This window comes from Numida meleagris, chromosome 2, assembly GCF_002078875.1.
Source record: "Numida meleagris isolate 19003 breed g44 Domestic line chromosome 2, NumMel1.0, whole genome shotgun sequence".
NCBI classification, from domain to species: Eukaryota; Metazoa; Chordata; class Aves; order Galliformes; family Numididae; genus Numida; species Numida meleagris.
Genome location: NC_034410.1, coordinates 48,428,486 through 48,449,656, shown reverse-complemented (window position 1 = coordinate 48,449,656; position 21,171 = coordinate 48,428,486). Strand labels below are relative to the sequence as shown.

The 21,171-nt window shown below is 42.3% G+C and overlaps 1 protein-coding gene across 9 annotated transcripts in view; it reads right to left on the bottom strand.

Moving 5' to 3' along the window:
- PDE1C (phosphodiesterase 1C) overlaps nucleotides 1-21,171 on the bottom strand; it is a 317,833-nt gene that overhangs the window by 168,960 nt on the left and 127,702 nt on the right. For 7 of the 9 annotated variants that reach the window (XM_021385552.1, XM_021385547.1, XM_021385545.1 and 4 more), the window contains one exon: nucleotides 3,391-3,417. The exons of the other annotated variants lie outside the window; for them this stretch is intronic. In XM_021385552.1, the coding sequence (XP_021241227.1) occupies nucleotides 3,391-3,417 (27 nt within the window). The remainder of the gene's footprint in view (nucleotides 1-3,390; nucleotides 3,418-21,171) is intronic. 9 annotated transcript variants of the gene reach the window in all.

Genomic DNA, 21,171 nt, shown 5'->3' with positions numbered 1-21,171 from the left:
ACCTGATCTTTGCTTACAGCAGGAAGGACACTGATTCCCCAGTCCCCACCTTCCAACCTATCCACTTGAGGGGTGTGTGAAGAGCAGCTGCCAGTGAAGACTGAGGCAAAAAAAATGTTGAGTACCTCAGCCTTTTCCTTGTCTGTTGTTATCAGTCTGCCTGTATTGCTCTCTGTAGGGGGTACACCCTCTTGGACTTTCCTTTTCTAATTGATGTACCTGTAGAAGCCTTTTTTGTCCTTCTTTGCACCTCTTGCTAAGTACAGTTCCAGCTGGGCTTTGGCCTTCCTGATCCCTACCCAGCCTAGCAGCATCCCTATACTCCTTCCAGGATACCTGTCTTGCTTCTACTGCCTGTGCATTTCCTGCTCTCCAGTTTGACCAGCAGGTCCCAGTTCAGCCATGCCAGTTTCTTGCCTTCTTTTCATGGCTTCCCACACCTGGGGATGGAGAGCTCTTTTGCACTAAGGAAAGCTTCCTTGAAGATCTGCCAGCTCTGCTCCGCTCACTTGTCCTTAAGGACAGTTTTTCATAAAATTTTGTTGACCACCTCCCTGAAGACATGGAAGCTGGCTTTCCTAAAATTTAGTGTCCTAATTTTACTATTTGTCCATTCCATATTCTTCAGGATTGTGAACTCCACCATTGTGTAATCATTTCAGCCCAGGCAGCCTCCAGTCCTGATGTCACCAATCAGTTCATTTGCATTGGTGAGCAACAGTTCCAATACTGCCTCCTCCCTGGTGTGGCTCTCTATTACTTTGCTCAATAATTTCTCCTCCCTGCATTCCAGGAGCCTCCTGGATTGACTACAGATTGCTGAGCTACTTTTCCAGCAGCTAACTTCACCAAAGGAGATGAAGCTAACCTAAGAAGGGATTGCGAAGGGCTACCTGAGAGCTTCATTTCCTTGCTAATCTCCCAGTGAATAGAAGGCACTGAGCACCTCCCACAGGCATCCGACAGCTGGGTGCTTTTGGGCTGCTGGGAGTCTCAGCAGTCACACAGAACATGACAGAGGTTTCAGGTGCTCCAGAAAAAGCAGAAGCAATGCAGGACCCGAGAGTTCACGAAAGCTTCTGCTTTCTGTCTGTTCTCCCTCTTGCTGACACCCTCTCCAACTACTATTTCCTAAGCTACCTACTCTTCACTTACCCAAGGTGAATGACATGGAAGAATGATAGATGACCTGAGTTCTCATTAAATATCTTGCTTCTCCAATATTGCCATGATTAATCTGCTTCACAGTTCAGTGGTTCAGCTGCAATTACTAGGTGGAGACTAATGAAATTAGGGTTGTCTAGACAGCTGTGAACCTTCCAACTTTATGAGGAAAATCATATCAATATATTATTGTTACAAAAGCATTTAAGTCAACTCAATTAGCAGAATGATCAACGCAGAAGTCAGTGTCTTTTATTTCCAATTACAATTTTAGTGTGGCTCAGACCTCATTTGGGCTCCTTCTCCTCAGGTTTTCTTGCACAACTTCCTTCTCAACAAGGAACTCAGGGGAAACTGTTCCTTTACACTACAAGATACAGAAGAGCATTCCTCTTGCATAGTCAAGTGCTGTTTACTACCACTTATGCATCATTATGTGATTACTGACATCACTCCCCAAAGAGAAATGGAGAAGATGCAAAAGCAACAAAGGATTGTTTTGCTTTAGCTGCCAGTAGCCCTCCAGAGCTTGGTAACATATGAATCGCATAGATAGTTTCAAAAAAATGTAACAAAGGAAAAAGAAGAAAATCCCACAACAGATGAATGTGGGAATCGAAGGTAGAGACCTGTGCCAAGTTGTAAGTTTATGTGTATTTCTGGAATTACCATCTCGGAGAGATGCTACTTAATGCCAGCTTTTTGATGCACTGCTGCCTTGCCGCCTCCTTTTCCGGACATCACACTTCTGCATCAGTTGGCAATACATGCAAATTGTCTGTTTGGTGGGGAAAGGTTAACCTTGTAATGGTATGTTTAAACAGACTGCCATTTCAGGTGCATTTAATCCTCAGGATGTCATTGATACAAGATTGTAGGAGTTTGTAACATACTTCCTCTATCTTCTGAGGCTTGCAGACACTCTCCCATACAGAAGAGATGCTGAATACAAGCCTCTCTGATACTAAGATTGCGTACACAGAAAATACATCCAAATAAAACATGGTACTGGACAACGCAAGCAGTGCAGAACACACACACACAAACAGCAATCATTCATTCTGGAAACCATTTCGGGCCCAGCATAAATCCTCTTGCAGCAACTCTACACCTCTGGCCACAGATATCTTCATAATTAATGTTCTTGGTAACAGCAAGGGAAACATGGGGCAAAAGTGGGGCTGCATGCAGAAGTAGTATCAGCTCCAAATGCGGGAAAACATCTAGAAAAACATCCACCTTCTCTCTACTTTGCTTCTCACTCTAGACAGCGCTCACCTGCACAGTGCAGCACAGAAATCCCTGAATCAGCATTTTCCACTGACCTGTCACAACTCAAGGACACCTCCATCAGCGACTCAGGCCACCACACTGCCATCTCTCGTGGCTGTGACACAAGCACATCCACAGCCTGTCCCACCAACATCGCATGGAGTGGTCATCTGAAGCACAAGGTAACAGCGAAGCCACCAGCCTCCAACACCACACAACAGGGAAGGGTACACTCAGTAGAGCTGCAGGGTTTAGTCTTTAGGAAGCACTCTGCAGGAGTCTCAAATTCAGTTAAAGTCAACACAAACTCAAGATGCTCAGTATGGCATGAGACTAAGCCACCAATTAATGCTCCAGATGTGGAGGGGGAGTCAGCTCAGCCCCAAAAATCTGGGCTGCAGAGAGTGTGGTCTGAAGCAACCAAGCAAAAGGGCTCCCAGGAAGGAAAAATGAATCTGCCAAAGAACCCCATTAGTCTTCCCTCCTGCAAGGAGGCAGTCAGATAACTGGATCAGGGAGCTGTAATAGGGCCTGTTAATCAACAGGATGCTGCTACCCTTCAGTCTCCTGCAAAGGCACAGATCATTAGCGATACTACAAGCCAACAATCCATTTTTTATTACAGGATGAGTAAGTGATAGGAGTTAGGAGCAGCAGATCGTGCAGAAGGAACAGAGTGACGTTTATTACGGTTTGACCTTCAAGGGCAAATATTTTTGTCTTCACTCAGGGAGATCTTCCACCAACGTCACAGAGGAGGACTATCACTAACACCAGAAGGAATGTGGAGCAGCAGTGCAAGATGGGCCTTCAAACAGGGCAACAATCCATGGAATGGCATTTCATTGGGAACAAAACCAATCTTGTAACAGGAAAATCCTCCTTTAAACCCCCTAACAAAAAACAGACAGATAACTCACAAATACCTTCCAGTCCTCTCTGATTTAGTCTTACCTTTGCGATGTTTTCTTGTATTTTCTCCTGCAGGAAAAGAACAAAACACAACTGAGATAAGAAAGCTCAACTGGTGAGGATGAGAAAAGGAGAGGGTCAGGAATAGGTGCAATTAAGGGATGACACTTTTGCCATAAGATTGTTCCAAAATTGATGCAGCTATCTCCAGCTAAACTCAGTAGCTGTTGCCATTAACTGCAGTAGAAAGAGGAGTGAGTTTGCCTGTGTGCGTCTTCCCCTTTTCTTTAAGAAAGGGTCACAGCAGCTGGAAAGGAATCAGTTACCACTCCAAACAGGAAATGCAAGTGACAGGAACCACCTTCTCATGCTGAGGTGCACTTTTTGTGTCTCCATAAAGCATAGAAATGTGGCCTGATGTGTGGAGAGCCCACTATGTTGTAGTGATGGTGATGTGATGCATCAGCTACATTGCTGTGGTCAATCAGTGCAAAGCCCTAGTGATTTTACAGCAGCTCCGCCCGGGAAAGAAAACCTAGGTCCTCACAAGTTCTGTTCTCTGCTAAATCCCAGGTGCCACGTATGCATGTATCCCAGGTGCATGTATGTCGGGACCTAAGTGAGCTGTGCCCAGGACCAGAAATGGCAAGGGCAATGGGATGCTGACAGCACCTATTCACTATACTAGCCTAACAACCCCACCTTTCCACCACATCAGGTATGGTAAAGGCTGCAAGCTTTTCTCTTAGCAAGGTGGGTTTGTCCTTTACAGGCAGTGGCACAAGGTGTCAACATCCAGTCAGAAGCCCTTCTGTGTGGCCATACAGTCAGCGGCAGAGGTATTTCTGCACTGTACTTTGAATGTCAACTCATTATCCTGCAACAGCATGTTCAATGGCTTTGTACTCTGCCTGGCAAAACAGGGCACTAATCTCACTTGAGTTCAGCCAATCTTTTGTAAGTTAAACTAATGAGTTCTAAACGTAACAAACAGTGATGGGAACACAGTGAGCACTATGATGAAGAGTGCAAAATTAACATCCTGCTGTTCCGCAAGACGCTAAGAGGTGGTCCCCACCTTCTGAGTGTGTAGTAATGGCGTACTGTTGTAAGCATCCAACTCCACTTCCTCATCTCTGATAATACTGCAGATGAAAAATTGTGGCTAAGTCAGACAGGACCAGCATACCCAAACAAGGGGTATTCTTTCTTAAAAATAGGGGGAAAAATGACAAAAAAAAAAGAGTGCTATTTTATACTTAAGAAGCATTAATAGTGTACACTGGCTGTCAAATGTTTCATTCAATATTACTCTTAGAAATAGTACTCAAGTACTGCTTCTGACCATGTCAGAACCATAAATTAAACCCTAGATATTTACTTCAGAAAGATTTTTAAATATTTCATTTGTACTTGGCTGCATGAAGAATTATTTATTTAAATTTGAGCAGATGCAAAAGAGTAAAATAACAAACACTGCAGCATCAAGAGTCTAGCTTACTGACATTAATGATGGTGATATACAAAAGCAGAATCCCACTTGGGCCCGTCTGATTCCAAGGGAAATTTTCGTTTTAATTACTAAAGGATGAAGAATAGAAACTTAATTTCACAGAGGTTAGATTTGGAAGTTGTACTCCGTCAAAAGTATTCTGACAAACACAGAACTTCACTAAAATTTCTCACAAAAAGAAGCTGCTGAAAAACCTTCTGCTTGCTTGGCCATTCTAATCCAGGTTGATTACAATATCTTCTTCCCAGAAAATCCAAACGTTTTATTCAGATTTTTGTTTCTTCAATATAAATACATCATTTTAAATTTAAAAATTAAGTCATTTACAAGTCATTTATTTCCCCTTTAAGTGTTTTATGGTGTTTTGTGGTACTATCAGAACTAATTTTCCCTTTATTGGCTTGTGACTTTCACATGATTTTGTAAAGTCTTTCTCTTATAGTCAGCCTTCACATTCCAGCAAAAATACCTTTCATAATCTCCTGATTAGCTAAAAGTTTCTTGCAGAGAGGTGGCCCAGCCTTAGGGTGCTGTTTGCATTTGAGTAAAGCATTACTTTTCTTACCAGTTACACCTTATTTTCAAGAATATTTTTACTGCATTGGAAAACCATATGAGGAAGAAAGCATTTGCCTGGTAACAGGAGTTTTAAGTAGCACATATACATTTTTATTATTGTTGCTTATTGTTGTTTCCACACCTGCAGTCCAATTACAGTCAAGGTTTACGTGTACTGAGTAAGTGACCACATTCACAGGCACTGAATTTGCTTGTTATGGTTGAAGACAATATAACTAAAGGAATTTCTATTCTTAGATTCAGCATCACTACTGTGTGCATTTCCTTTGGAAAGAAATTAGTAGCTGCATACATACTACTGCTGACATCTAGCAAAACATTCACTGTATACCTGAACTTCCAGAACTTCAAAAAGAAAAAATTCTGACGCTATTCACCAACAATATAGAAAGATGATGTTGACACAGTTAGGCTGTTTTCAAAAATAGTCTTCAATTTGCTTTTGAGAAAGTAGACAGTGTTGACATCTACTTACTTTAAATGTGCAAGCCACCACTTGCACCCATCTGCCATGAAATAAGGTCACTGAAAACAAATTAGAAGGAGCCTCTTTTCATACCACAGTCAGCATCAATGGATGGTTACAATCAGCCACCATGTATGAGTTAACATGGTGGGGTGACCTGTTGGTTTTGTTTGCTGATGTGACAAGTTATCGTGGTTTATTGCTCCATGAGGAGTCTATGCAAGGAGGAACTGGGAGACTAAATTCCCTTTAGCAGAGCCTTTGGGAAAAATCCAGAGCCAGATGCATCTTTCACCTGAGTTCAAGGGACACTTGATCTTCTGATATCAAAACCAAGCTGACAGAAAGAATGAGCTTCCTGCACCTTTGGGCTACCCAGTGCTTCTGCCTGCACAAGACTAGGTGACACTACCAAATCTGCTCAAGTTCTGTTTCTTTTCCCACTGTACACATGCTGTGCAAGAATAATTACCACATCCATTCAACTCACGTTTTCTGTCACAGAATGTATTACTCATAGGTCTACATTTAGCTTGTATTAAAAAAAAAAAAATCAAAAGATTTTTTTTTCTCATACTGAAGAGAATGAACAGGTGACTCACACTAGGTAGGCCCTCTGTTACTAGATACAACTTCACTGAAGTTCATGCAATTACATCTGCACAAGCCTAGTACCAAGTCAGAACCAGTTCTTGTACAAGTAGGCTGCTGGAGTCTAATGAAAATAAACCTAGTGAGAGTTGTAACAACACCTAATTTTTGACAAGTAAAATAAAAAAAAAGTGGTGGGGAGGACACAACTTCTGACAGAAATAAGATGAAGGCAATATGAGAGTTGAGGCCTCCATTTCAGTATCTGCTTTTCTAGAGATAAATGAGTCTCTTGTATTGTAAAGTGCTGGTCAGACATAAAATTAGGACTCATGCCTATGACCACACTTTGGAAAGTATTTAAGCAATAAGATGTAGATAGCTAAAGCTACGTAGGCACTCAACTTCCATTGAAATAAACATGCAAAATGAATGTGCTTTCATTTTCATCAACTTCTACATATCCTGCTCCCAGCATCATGTTTCTATCCCTGTCATGAAATGCTGGTGTACCCTTAGGCAAATCACTTTCCTCCCGTTTCCCATTCAGATTGCTTTCCTGTTCATTTGGTAGCTCTTCAGGGTTATGCTCTGTATAAATGTGGGTTGTATATAAACTTAGCACAATGGCGGCTAACTGGAGCCCACGTTGTTCCCAAAAGCCCCCGCAATTATTCCCCACCTAGGAGCCCATAGATAAAGAGAATTTAATAGAACCACAAAAACTGTTTGAATTCCATAAGGACCTCCTCAGAATTCTGCTGAGAGGTGAGTTAACATGATTAAGTAGGTATGGAGAGGAGGGAGGGTGGAGGAGATGGGGAATTAAACAGCTCTGCCAACTGCTCTGTTTTTGCCCCATAATCACACAACTCAGCATATCAACTAACTAGATGAATTGCTTGTTCACTCCTACACAGCCTCTGAAGAAATACCTAAATCACATTTTTTACTCATAACATCAGCATGGTTAGAATGGTGTTATTCCATATTTATTCCACATTTATCCCATAGGGTTTGACAGTAATGGCACCCCTTCAGCACATAGAATGAAACTGAGCATGCTGCAGAAGTAAATGAAGGACATTTGCCTAGCTTTATCCATGGAAACTTACACTGAAATCTAAAAGTTAATGAGCACTATGTTCAGACTAATGGGTTATATCTGCCCCGGTAATATCTCTGTGGGCTCACAGCCTCCAGGGCCATGATCAGCACCAGGACTCTTGCTGTTAGCACTGGGACTTATTGTTAACCACCGATGGCACATGCAAGTGAGAGCAGGTGACATTTCATAGTGAATTAATGCTGCTCAGCTCAGTGGCCACAAGCATGTCCTTAGCCTGCCAAGATGGTCAAACAACTTAATTTCCCGGCTGAAACTCATAATTTGTCACCCACAGTGGCTTAGTGTTGTTTAGCTTGGGCATTGCCATACGTTTGGAATGGTCATCCTGTGGGTCCAAGGAATTTAGCAAACATATATTTTTTGAAGTTCTTGAAATCCAGTGGCCTGTGCTCTCCTGACAAAGCCTGAATCTTATGCAGTGTCTGCTTCATGCTGAATCCATGTTCCTTTGGGAAAAAGCGGGCAATGGGTATTTAGGGAGCCAAGAGACTAGCTAAAGAGAATCTGCTAGAGTAGTTTAAAAAAGGCATTGCCCCCAGCCACCTTCACGGAACAATCAGCAGACACAAAAGAAGAGATCTGAGTGGGAACTTAATACTCCACTAACAAAAGAGCCCCCAGACATCTGTCCTTCAGCACTGGAGTCCCATCACACCTGTAGCCTGAACTATTCATTCCTGCTTCCCTACCAGCTTCATCACACTAGTTCCTTCAGAAGTGCAGAGATGAAGTCACTTCACCACACTGAAACATGAAATTCTGGCAAGTCTTGTTCTTTCCTGCCTAACTGAGGCCTCTGATGTTAGAATAGGTGCTTAGATAACAGTGCTGAAAGTCTGTTTTGTAGCTTAGTGAATCAACAATGAGATAAGCAATAGAATTAGGCAAAACGGAAACAAGCCTCCCTTTCAGTTTAATCTAGAAGACCATTCCTGCTCTTTCATGACCACCAGTGAATCTGCAGCCATGCTGGATGTTATTCCTCCCCTGCTGGCTGCTGTTTTCCTTAGCAGCCAGCTACAATTCATATTTACTGCTTTTCTCACCAGATCCTTCCAATTCACTGGCCCAGAACTCCCAAGAGTTCCCCCCTCAGTGGCCACGTCTGGGCAGCAGAAAAAGAGCAATTCCCAGCTCCTGAGACCCAGTGCCTTCTTTGACAATACCACAGCAGCATATTAGCTCATAACAGGGACAGGCACCATCCTCTGAACATCACTGCCAACGAGCAAAGGCTTGGGGCTCAGATAAAGCTACTTTTTCCAACTGATGGGATCACTTAAATTGAAAATCTACTCTCACAGGCAGCTCGATATACTGAAACATTCAGTGCATTACAAATTATTCGTCATCATCACTGGATTAGTGATGCATTTGCATTATGTTACCAAAGCCTATATTAATAACCATGTATAAACCAATTAACAAAACCCAAATCTCACAGCACAGACTATGGACTGGCATCTGTCAAAGCTCAGGATCTCATGGGAGCCCTGACCAGAACTCATAAATATATTGAGAGTGCCAGACTTTGAAGGGGATGATGCCATCAACTGCTATTGGGTTTTTAATTCCTTAATTGAAACAGGAAGACCAGCTTTCTTGCTTTAATCACTCTCTAATCAATAACAAACATAATTTTTGTTTCTTCCACACAGTCTGCTTAGCAAAATACTCCACTAAGTTAAAAACAGTACAATCACAGAGACTAATGACAATGGAGGAGAAGACATTGTAAGAAGTGGATGAGGAAAGAGATTTCAGCTGGTACTTGCAATGTAATGGGGGGTTTATGTGGCATTTTAAAAGACAAGTCATTTTAAATTGGACCCTGACCTACATGGGGACATATCGAAATCATGAGAGGATGAGGCAGTCATTTTTCTCATTTTAAGTAGATTAGAAGTCTGCATGCTCTAAAGCACAGGCATGTGCAGTGTAACCATGCAATGGCAAGAAACATTCACAGCTTGAAATAAGCGCAACAATTTCAGAAAAAACAGACAGTGAAGTGGGACAAGAGATTTACAGCCAGAACATAAGGGAGAAAGCGTCACATCTTGGAAACAAGAGGAAACAAAGTGTAAATTTAACTTAAACTGATTAGTTTATCAAACTAAATAATTTGTAATAAATATGTAAAAATAATTAAATGTCAACAAATATACACATTGCTCTTGAACAGTAAAAATGCTATGTTGATATTTAGCTGATCTGACAGTCTCCACCAGTTCAGCTACTGAGTTTTCTAAACTGGGTAAACAAGTATTTCAAGAAACTTACAGTTTCAGGCCTAAAGAAGATTGAAGTTGCTAGGCCATACCTCTCTTGTGCTGCCCCTGCTCTTCTGCAACATTTTGCTGTGACAGTGTTCTTACCTGCGGTTAAACAAAGGTTCCCGCTTTTTCGTTTGGGGTTTAATGTGTGTAATGAGTCCATGTGAAGTATAGCAGGAGAGGCAACATTTCTAAATTCTCCTTACAGAAAAGCCTGTCTGACAGCACAAGCTGTGAGGACTTTATTCTGCAGTCAGCTCAAGGCAGCTGTGATCCCATCTCCAGCAATTTAGTAAAGAGTGGACAGAGCCTGAAGGCGTTACCACTGGGGTTATGTACATGGTCTAGGCAAAGTGATATCAGTGACAACTATATGCTATAAGTATATGCTCTTATGAGAGATGACGACCCTGAATTCAGTGCAGCTACCTCAGGCAGGAGGGTAGGGTAGGACCCCACGCAGCTGTAAGAATTGTGTTCAGGCAACAGCATACCAGATGCGTATTAGTTACAGGTATTTTATTTCCTGCTGACATAGAGATGATCTGTGCTAAACTGTCATGATTTTCTTGAGCTTCATTTTAATGAAGGACAACCGTAGTTTGATAAATAGCGTTGGCTGCCAGAAGAGGCAAGCTAACTGCTGTGCATCTCTTCATGACACAGTATGTATATCAAGCGTGTAGAAAATGAGGCAAAGGAAAAAGTTTTCTTAACTGGTTGGCACTGAACAGTATGTATATATGAAGGCTCTAAGGTTTCTGGCAAGACAGCCTGAGGCAGAGGGATCTGCTGGGAACAGTGGGAACCCCATGGGGACAGCTGAGTGCTCCAGGTTGTCACACCATGTGGTGTCAGCAAGGGCAAATCAGAAGAGCTAACTCAAATTCACTCCTGGAACCATCCTGGACTGGGCAATAAACTGGTATTTTAATGTGCTGGCATCTTAACTACCAAAGAAAAGTCAGCAAAAGTCACTGTAAAATTTTCTAAAAATCTAGTTTAATTCATGTGGACTTTGGACAGAACCAGAACAATTACTGAGATCTTGAAGCTCTTCCTCTATTGTCATTCATGTTTCCATCACTCCTCATGTCAAAAACAAAGCAAGCAAACAAAACAATAATGAAAAAAAAAAAAACCTTGCCATTGTAATTGGCATGGTTTTAGCTGAGGAAAAATATTAAGTAAAAATTAAAATGGAGCTGCTCCTAACTATTTAGTCCCTTGAAAAGAGTATCATCTACTGCTCATTCAGCTTTTTCTTAATACACAATCGGAAAATTATTTTATGCTTTATACACATCACATTCTAAAGAAAGAAGCATGCTTATAAAAATGCAGTTACAGAAAAGTGCTTTTCAGGAAAATAAAGTCCTGAAGTCCAAAAAGGAGAAAGAGCTCTTCTCAATATCCACATCAGTATCCAGACAAAAAAAAAAAAAAAAAAAAAAAAAAAAAAAAACAGAAAAAGATTAAGTCCCAACACTCTATGACCTTCACACAACAAATTGCTGTTTATAAACACATTTTTACTTCATGTGACCAAGTGTTGTTTCTAGCTGGCCGCTCCAAATGGCTGATGGAACTTTTGGCTCTGCAACAAACAAAGGGGATGACCCGCAGAGCACAGGATGGGTGGTACTTCAACAAGCCTGTCCACGTCTCCCACTGGAAGAGACTGTGACTCTTCTTGAACAATGGAATGGAAGGCAGGAAGGGAATTCCTCCCCACTGCTCTGAGCATTGTGCTGCACATTGTGCTTACAGGGGAACACCGACTTCACCAGGCGGATGCTGCTTCCTTCTCTTAGTACATCTCAAAAAAGGGAGCCGATACGCAATCTTTACTGTGCATTCTTTGGTTGTATCCTGATAATTTTCCTACAGAAAGAACTTAAGGAACCAAGTCAGAACAGCAAGAAGTGTAAAAGGGGACAGTTCTGTTTGGAATAAGGTAAAATATTTTGCAGAGAACTTATAGTGGCAATATTGGTGCATCCTGCATGTTCAAAGCACATAATAGTTTAGCTGAAATTCCATTCTCCCAGTGGGAAGAAGCTGTTAGACCCTGGAAGAAACAAGCGTGTATAGATTAAAAACTTACTGTACTCACTGCTACTATGCAAAGTGAGCGTATTTAGATCCTGCAGGAGCCAAACAGGCAGCTGTCCAGTTTGTTTCATGCACGCTGGCTCTGTGATTAGTTACTGCGTGCACGATGATGGGAGAGAGGCGGGGGGGAAATCATTGTTCATACCCTGGATTAAATATCTAGACAGGAAACATGCGCTGGAATTACATCAGAGCAGACCAGCCGCGTGCGCGAAGTCACTAAACAAATCTGCATCTTGCCCTAAGCTCTAGTAAATCTACTGGACTACTGCTTGTTATTGTTTCCCCCTCCCGAACACAGCCCACCCCCTCTGGTCTCTCGCAGACAGCTGGTGTGACGCAGGATTTTAAATCTCATGGTTTTTGTGCCAGGCCCTCTCCCGACTCTGGGTTACAGGCTGAAACACTCGGATTACTGTTTAACAAGCCTAAACATGGGGTGAAAAAATCGCTGCACAAAGCCATAGTGTTCCCTTTCCAAAATAATGTTCCTTCCTCATTCCCACCCCCCACCTCCCAGCCACCCCCTCCTTCAGTGCGCTGATAGGTTTTAGGAATGATTCAAGGCTTTTGGGGACATGGCCCTGTGCAAGGAGGGAGGGGTAGCTATTGTCATGACTGTGCCTCCTCATTAACAGACCGGTTATTAAATGTCAGCTGTAGGAAAAAGCAACATTTCAACTTCTTGTGAACTGCCAGTGCTCTTCTTCTGAGCTTTTCCCCACTGTGTTCCTCCAGGAACAGTGGCTGAGAGAGGGGAGCAGGCTGAACAACGTTGTGCCCAGGAAACAGCCAGCAGCAGCCTGTTTGGAGGAGGAGTGTTCTCATGGAGGGGCCGTTAGTGCTGAGTGTGATGAGGAATGCCCACCTGCAGCTCAGGAGCACTGCCCCACGCTCAGGGCATGGGAGTTCCTCAAAACAGTGGGGAGAATTTTGGGAAATGGAATGGACTGGTGGACAGATAGAAATGGTCCTTGAACACACATAAAGAATGGAGGAGGTTGTGTGAGATTTGTATTATTTAAGGCCCTGCTCTCTTCTGCTGCCAGCCATCTCCCAAGTATCTTGATGCTGCAGCAGCTGTCGGAAGGGGGTCTTCAGAAGACTCAGAGATGAGGATATATTTAAATAAGCAAATCCTCCAGCCCTTTCCACATGCCAAGCGCTGCAGTTGTGACAGCTACTCTAGTTGTTAAAAGCTTGGCTGTTTCAAGGGTGGAGTCAAGTTCCCTGCCTCCATGAGGTAATGGCAATGCAAAATGCTATTTGATGTCCCACAGATTTTGAGGCTACATGGGACCATTATGATAATTTACTCTGAGTTATTCAGCAAATGTGCATAACTCCAGAATTTGATTCTTCTCCATTTGCAAGGAGATGTCTTCGCTACCGTTGAGCTAATTAGAAACAGGTCTTACAGAGATCACTGAGCATTTACATGAAAGCATCTCTCTGCAAAGCACTTCATAGATGCTCTCCACACAACGCGAATGACTTCATCTATACATCCAGTCAAACTGCATCCAAAGCTGTAGGCTTCTTGCACCTGGAATGCAAGTGCGAAGAGGGGAAAAGAAAGATGATTGCCCAGACAAAGCCAGTGAGAATGAGAGGGAGAATCTTGACTGTTGTTACACCAAGAATGTGGCCAAAATATCAAAGACAATTCTCCAGTCCTGTAAAAAACAAAGCAATAGCACTCTGAAGAAGGGACCCTCATTCACCTAAACCGAGTCATGCTCTGAACGCGACACACAAGCAGTGTTTCCTGCATTGATAGCCAGTGGTATTCTTGCAACACGCTTTTCTTCACAGTCTCCCATTAAAATTTTAGTGAGGTAAAAAATTTTAGTGCTACAAATTGGGCAGCACTTTTAAATGCTTTTAAAAGCAGCCCCTATCCCTGTGATTTTCATCAATACTCCTAAATTGCCTGTTATAAACTATTTGTTATAAACTATGTTGTGTTATAAACTATTTTAAGCTGTGTGTAAATAAATCTAACAAATATTTACATGTAGGGGCCTGAATTGCTCACAAGACTAATCTCCTTTCTTCCCTTAACCCTTCTTCTATTTTTTTAATCTCTCTCATTCTCCTCTCCACCCTTTCTGAGTCACTATGTTCTTACATATATGATCTCCCAGTTCTTCCCAGCCAGCCTCAACCCCCACAGTTCCTCTTTCACTTTTCCAGCAAATCCAAAAAAAAAAAAAAAAAGAGCTCTTCCATCTGATGTAGCTGTCCCTGATGTACCAATATGTGTATAGGAGGATATTTAAATTGTGCATGCAGTCTCTTTACTTAGCAGAAAGCAGTAACTGCTTACAGCTAGTGAATCGCAGAAAAACAGCTGCTCCACAGGAGGCATGGGAGGAAGTGTGATCTGAGCATCATTTACAGCAACCATTGGAACTGTTCAGCCTTGCAAGGGAGTTGATGCTCTGCTTCAACTCCCTTGCCCTTAAATGCTTGCTGCAGTTTGCTCTCCCTGCAAGGACTCCCTGAGTGTCACAGCTATAGCTACAGGGCTCTGAACAGTCTTAGCTGTTAAAATGGCACAGATTTTAATTTGTGCTAATCTTGGTGTTGAAATGAGATTTGCACCAAGCCAGGATTCATACTACAGATGGATATCGTGCGATTTTCTGTCTTGGCTAGGAGTTTCGTGCACAAATAGTATCTGTCCCCAGGAGTGTAAGAAATCACTTCTAAAGTGATGACACAGACCTACTAATAGCCATTCTAAGTGTCACATTAATAACAAAACGACTCCACAGCTAGACAGATATGGAAGAAAAGCATGAAACATATCATATAAGTCTACATGTATCTTAATAAACAAATTTTCTCCTACAAGTCTACATGCATCTTAATAAATAAATAATCTCCTGCAACTCTCTCTCCAAGAAAGACTATGACAATCATTGCATGCCTAGCCTACACAGCCTTCTCCATCCAGTGTCACCTATTGCTAGGCATAGAGGCCCTCTGACAGAAGATGAGGTAGTCTACAGAGACATGAATTGGGTACCTTGGCAAAGAGAGAACTGGATAACTTTCAAGCCCCTTCTTGAAAATCAGAAAGCTGTGGCTCTCTGAGGGCTCTGTAGCACCCTTCTTGGGCAGAAAAATTCAAACATCCTCAACATGGACATGACCAATTGCTGAGAGGAAACCTAATTCCTCTGAAGTCAACTAGTTGAACTTACAACCAGTTTCACCAGCTTCTGAGCTGCACTCAATCTATTGCTTTTTGAATATCCAAGACAACTGCAGACAAATTTTGGCTGAGGCCTGGGCAGTATAGAATCTAACCAGCTATAATACAAATTTAAACACAAATTTGGGCTTAACACTACTGGGGAAGAGTTTGTACTGTCAGAGGGCTAAATGACTTTTCTCAAGCCACAAATTAATTTAAAAAACTAATTTTTCAAAGAAAAAAAAAATTCTTCAAAGATCAAGAACTGGATTCTAATTTCACCCCTGCAAATGGATGGGTATCAATGAAGCCATTCTTCCCAGTATTAGCAGCACCATTCATGAGATCAAAAACAGCCTTATGAATCCAAACAAACCTTTCTAGAAAACCTCCGATCTACCAAAATCCCTAGTGGTTTGAGAGCAAATCACATCTGTAGAGGTATTTTTCACAAGTGCTATAGTGTTTTAATGGCTCAGCCCTAATACACGTACCTCAATTATCCCTCAGAGCCAGATAGTTTCTAGTATTTTGAAGGGACAGAAGTGATTTTTTGATGAAACGAGACAAGAGAACGGGAAGGGAGTATCTCATGAATTGCAGAAAGGAAGAGAAACACAGTATTTAAAAATCCTTTCAAGGGCTGAGTTGGGTTTAATATAGTGTTTGAATCCTCCAAAAGCTGGCAGATTAGGAGATGAGCCGGCCTCACAGCCTTTAAAACACATAAACATGCAGAGTTTCAGTGCTGTCTTCCACTGAGTTTTATTTCTTTATGCATGCACTCCTATCCCACCAAGACATTTTTAAAAAAGAATTCCAGAAAGACTTGTAATTTCCCTTTGAGTTAAGGTTTAAATTCATCTTCCCTGAAATAACTTTTTCCATATTCTTGTTTCTTATTCAGGATTGCACGCTTTATAGCAGTGATATTTGAAAAGCACTGCATTTAAATTACAAAGGGAGCCCCTTTCTTCTACAGCAGGCTATGGTCTTCTTTTTATGACTGCTGAAATAAATAATTGCTTTTGAGGCCGCAGTTATGATTCATTTGTACTACCTCCAGAAGAATAAAAGCTTTTTTTTTATGATTATTGTAAAAACTACAGTGTATATTATTTCCTAGACAACATTTCAGTATTAAACATGAAGTCTTCTCTCTTTTGTTACCTACAGGATTCATTTATTGATTTAAGATTCAAATAAAAGTCACTGGATGGAATGGAGCAATTGAAGGACTGTGGCAAAATTTTTCAGTTTACTGAATTACTACACCCCCAAACACGTTACTTTTTAATTATCTTCTTCTAAAGTTGCTATGTTCCTATCTTTTATAATATATTTTTTCTTCTGTTCACTTTTCAGTCATGAGATCAGCAGCTGTCAGCACTTCTTTCAAGGCCTATTCTACAGGCAGTACGAAATAAGCTGTTATGGCTCAGTTTAATGGTCACACCACGGGGAGAACAATATTGTAGAGCAACCAGACCCCAACAAACTTTACAACTAGCTAAGTCACTCATACCCAAAGAGTGGCTCACCCCAACTAGGAATCTGTAGGCCTACATTATAGCACAGCCTTCCCCAGCACAGACCCAGCAGCCATTTTCTGACCAGCGAGACCTTTTCAGTCCTCCCAAGAAGCATGACAGCTAACTGTCACCCATTCCTGCCTCCACCTCCTGTTCCCTGAACATGCCCATCTCTACTTTCAGCGGCAACTTGAGGCACATGAGGAAAGTCAAATACAGACTTAAGAGGCCTGTACAGAGGTTTCTTGACATGGTTCTCTGATAAATAATCTCTGTCTATGCTCATCAAGAAAACTAAACTAGGAAAAGGGCAGCAGCATCAGTTTTGAAATATGGTTGAAGGTAGCTCAGTCCTGCTTCCAAGGTGAACAGGGCTTCAGTTTAAACCTAGACTCTCAGGAGGTTCAGGAAGTCTGAAACCAAGACCAAAGACAGCAGGAGTGCCTCTTTCACCTCCGGAAAGGAATTAGCATATTCATATTTTCCACTTGAAAGCCAACTAATTTACACATTTACCAACAAAGTGGCGCTTTCTGAGGGGCTTTTTAAACCTTTACTATCTGTTGCCAGCTAAAATATTTGGGGACAAAGCCCACTGTGTAGGGAGTGCCACTGGAACTGAAGGGAGCATTCTGTTTTCCTGTTTATGATGGATACATAAATGAAAATGAAGCAGATCAGGGTACTGTCGCTGGGAGAACCAGCTGTTCTGCATGTGACATTTTTTCATGTAAGAAAACCTAAAAATACTGTGGAGTACATATGGATAAGACAGGGAAACAGATAACCAAGCAGCGGCTCAGTGACGCTTGTGAAATCATCTTCAGTCATTGAGGCTCCATGTTTTCCCACTGAAATCAGTTGCATCACCATTTATTTCAAGAACAAATCTGAATTTCAATCTTCCAGTAACATTTGCATTTGGACCTCTTCACCATCAATAGGACACATGGTGCTTTGCAGAGGAAGTTAAGGAAATGCCCTATGTGCTGAAATATCATTCCGGATCTTCAGCAAAACCACAAACTTTTCAAACTCACTGATTTGTGTGTGTTTCTATTTTCCTTCCCCTTTAGATTTTTTAGAACAGTTTTACAGCTTTTTTTATAGGTTTGAGCAGGACAACCAGAAAGATGAGATCAAAGTCAAGCATCCCATTTGAGTCACAGTTCAGAGATTGCTGCTGTTTGTAGTTTCATCTTTGGCAGCATGAGGAAGCACTACACTGAGAATGAAAGGATTTATTATGAATTTAGCAATTTAACATTATAATCTCAGCTATCAGGAAGAAAGTTGAAGTACATTTTGTCTTTTTTCCCTCTGTAATGCTTAAGGTATTGCAGGGGCACTAGCAGATCCTGGTTATGCTGTAACAGCTAGAAATTAACTTTATTTTTTTTCTGCAAAAAACAATCAAAAATTAAGCTGAAAATACCTCCAAGCTGGGCCTTTAGCTGCCCTAAACTAGCACAGCTCAACTGAAGCTCTTTGGATATGTGCACCTGCATTCTTAAACACCTGTCTGATACAACACATAATCTTAGTGTTGAAAAGGGCTCAGGTGTTTTATCTGTCTCTGTGAAGTTGGAAGGTAACTTAGGCCACTTCATGAGTCTTTAAGAGCCCTAAGTAGCAAATGGGAGTTTGCAGTCCCACAGCTTGGAGTCCAGGTGCTAAAACAAGAACATCCCAACACAGTTGTGTTTTGAAATTGGGTCTCCAAGCTCTGCCACAAACAGTGCTCCATAATGGGCCCAGATAAACTTGATGGATGTTTTGAAGGGAGAAGGTCCTGTGCATAACAGAATGAGTTACTGGCAATTGTAGGAGAGCGCAGGGCAGATTCATAAGTAACTCCTCTGCATGCAGTGTTCAAGCCTATAGCTGTTTAAGGCAACTCTGAAAAAGGGCAGCCTTCTGGAGAGGATCTGTGGAGTGAGGAAGACAGAACGTGGCACTTACTGAAGAGCAAGAAACTCGAGTCCCTTTTTCTGGCAGAAGGAAATACTGAGAGCTATAAACAAGCAATCAACACATCCTTCAGGAACACCTTTCCTTGCAGGCTGAGATTGTCTGCTTACATGGGTAAACTGCCAGGGAATAATAGGTGGCTGTTCAAAGGCAGTCCACCTGTGAGATCACAAATGGACATCCCTGCAGCCGCACAGCAGCCAAGGAACAAAAGAGATTCGCTCATGAATTAAAAACGTGCTTAGGAGGAGGAGTGTGCAGATACCCCTCAGGCAGCCAGGAGGGGAAGCCCCTGGGCAAGGCATGTTTTTTGCTTTCTGCAGCTGTCAGAGAAAGGCAGTGTTCAGATTGATGCAGAACAAGTGCAAGTCAGAAGTCCCCAGGGACTATCTTAGCACAAGGACAGGGAGTTTGAGGGCAGCCCTCCCTTCAGGACTTAATGCCCTCTCACCCCCAGGCATTAGAGCATATACACCTTTCTCCACAGCTTTTCTTCTCATTCCCCTATATTTTGCAATCTGTTTTCTCCCACCCCAATTCCCAGGCAGGAGTGGGGATGGGACCAGGAAGCTTGGAGGCGCTGCCACAGAGAGCGTTCTCACATAACAGCTTGTCAGCATGTTTCGTATGTGGCTCTGCAGGCTCTCTGTTCTTACTACCAACATCTGAGATACCCCAGAAGGGACAGGAAGCTGCTCCAGCCTGGTTCATTTATGATGACAATGAAACACAGAAGCAGGTCTATTCCTGGGAGGACGATGCTGCAGGGGAATCTGGAGCATTCGTTCCAAGGAAAGAAAGGACTCTGACGGCTGCATGTCCAGCACAGGCACATGTTTTGCTTGAGTGAGGTCCTACAAGAAGAGCTCTGGAGTAAACTCCTTGCTCATGTTGTGGTACGACATGAAAGGTCAAGGCGGTCAGAAGCCAACTGGCAAGATTTTCCCCAGGGAGTTTCAAATACCTCTGATGGTACCTTTGCCCAGGAAGTAGCTTATTCAGAAACCCTTCATGAATGTTTATTAAAAATAAAACACTAACAGATTAATTCTGATCTGCAATTAAACCTAAATTAATATCTAATAGGGCATGTACAAAAGTTGACATTTGTTACTTAGATCTCTAGTACGAGACACCCAAGAATTTTGCCACAGATGAGTTACTGTCCAATGAGACAATTTATCACGCTGCCTTAAACCTGAGGGTTTATTTAACCTACTGCAGGTTCAGTGACTTCTCCTGTACATTGCTGCACAGAATCATTAAGTCATGAAAATGTATATGTCAAGTAAAAATATTTTCAAAATTTTATGACATTTATATTTTTAGCTCTTTCTTAAACAGCAAAAGGAATCTGTATACAGCCCAAGAACCACTGCTTCATCCAGACAAGACAACCAGACTGTCCTAACCAAGAAACTGCGTGCTGGAGAGATGCATAATGAAACCAAGAAGGAAATCTTTCCAATCCACTCCACAGGCAAATTCAGTATCTTGTCTGACTCTTACAGCAACGTACAACTCATGTTGCAGACACCCGGCTTCAGCCTCTCAAAGCCTGCCTTTTGCACACTGTCCAAAAGGCTTCTCTGTTCCTTGAAAATATACACCCACAGGCCAACCAGCCTGGGGGACAGAATTGTACCAGGCATATGGCAAAAGAGCTATCGCCAGAATTGTTTAAGTAGAAAACACTAAATTATGGGAGTCTGAAAAGAGCCTCAGCTTAACCACCCTTTAGCAGCCCTTGGGTTTCCATTCCCTTGCAACTATGCAGGCTGAGACGGGGGGAAATTAAAAGACTCCACTCCCTGGAAAAGCTAGGCACTGAAAGAGGCAGTGAAACGGGATGCTGGTTTCTCTTCTGAGTCACTGGGAGCAGACACACCAGCTGGGACTGGGGGTGGGAGGGCAGGAAGAAAGGTATCAGCCTCGCCGCAGGTGAAGTCGTACCAAGGAGATGTCAAAGCCGATGCTGAGCACCTGAGACTGTTTGTATCATCACGGCCCTTCTCAGTGCAGAAGTGGTGGCAGGATGCAATAACCTGTTGGGTCCCTGCCTGCTGCAGCCTACAGGTCCCCAGCAGCACGCTGCCCCTGACTGCCTGCTTAGCACTGCTCTGGCAGCACCACTGAGCTTCGCAAGCAGTTTGTGCATCACAAACTGTCAGCATACCAGAGGCAGGGAGTGATGTCTCCTCCAGTAGTATTTGATCTCTGCAGAATGAAGTGCCTTGTTTACAAGGGTTCTGAGATGGCTGCGCACATCGACTCATTCTTCTTACACATACAGGCGTGAATAAGGAAGGACAAGAAAAATCATGAAGTATGATGCCAAACCTCAGTCTGCAACCACTTTGTGTGTGTATGCATATAATGACTGGAGATGGAAAATCTGTAGTCTTTAATTAGAGCAAAACCCCTTTCAGTTTTCATCTTATCATCA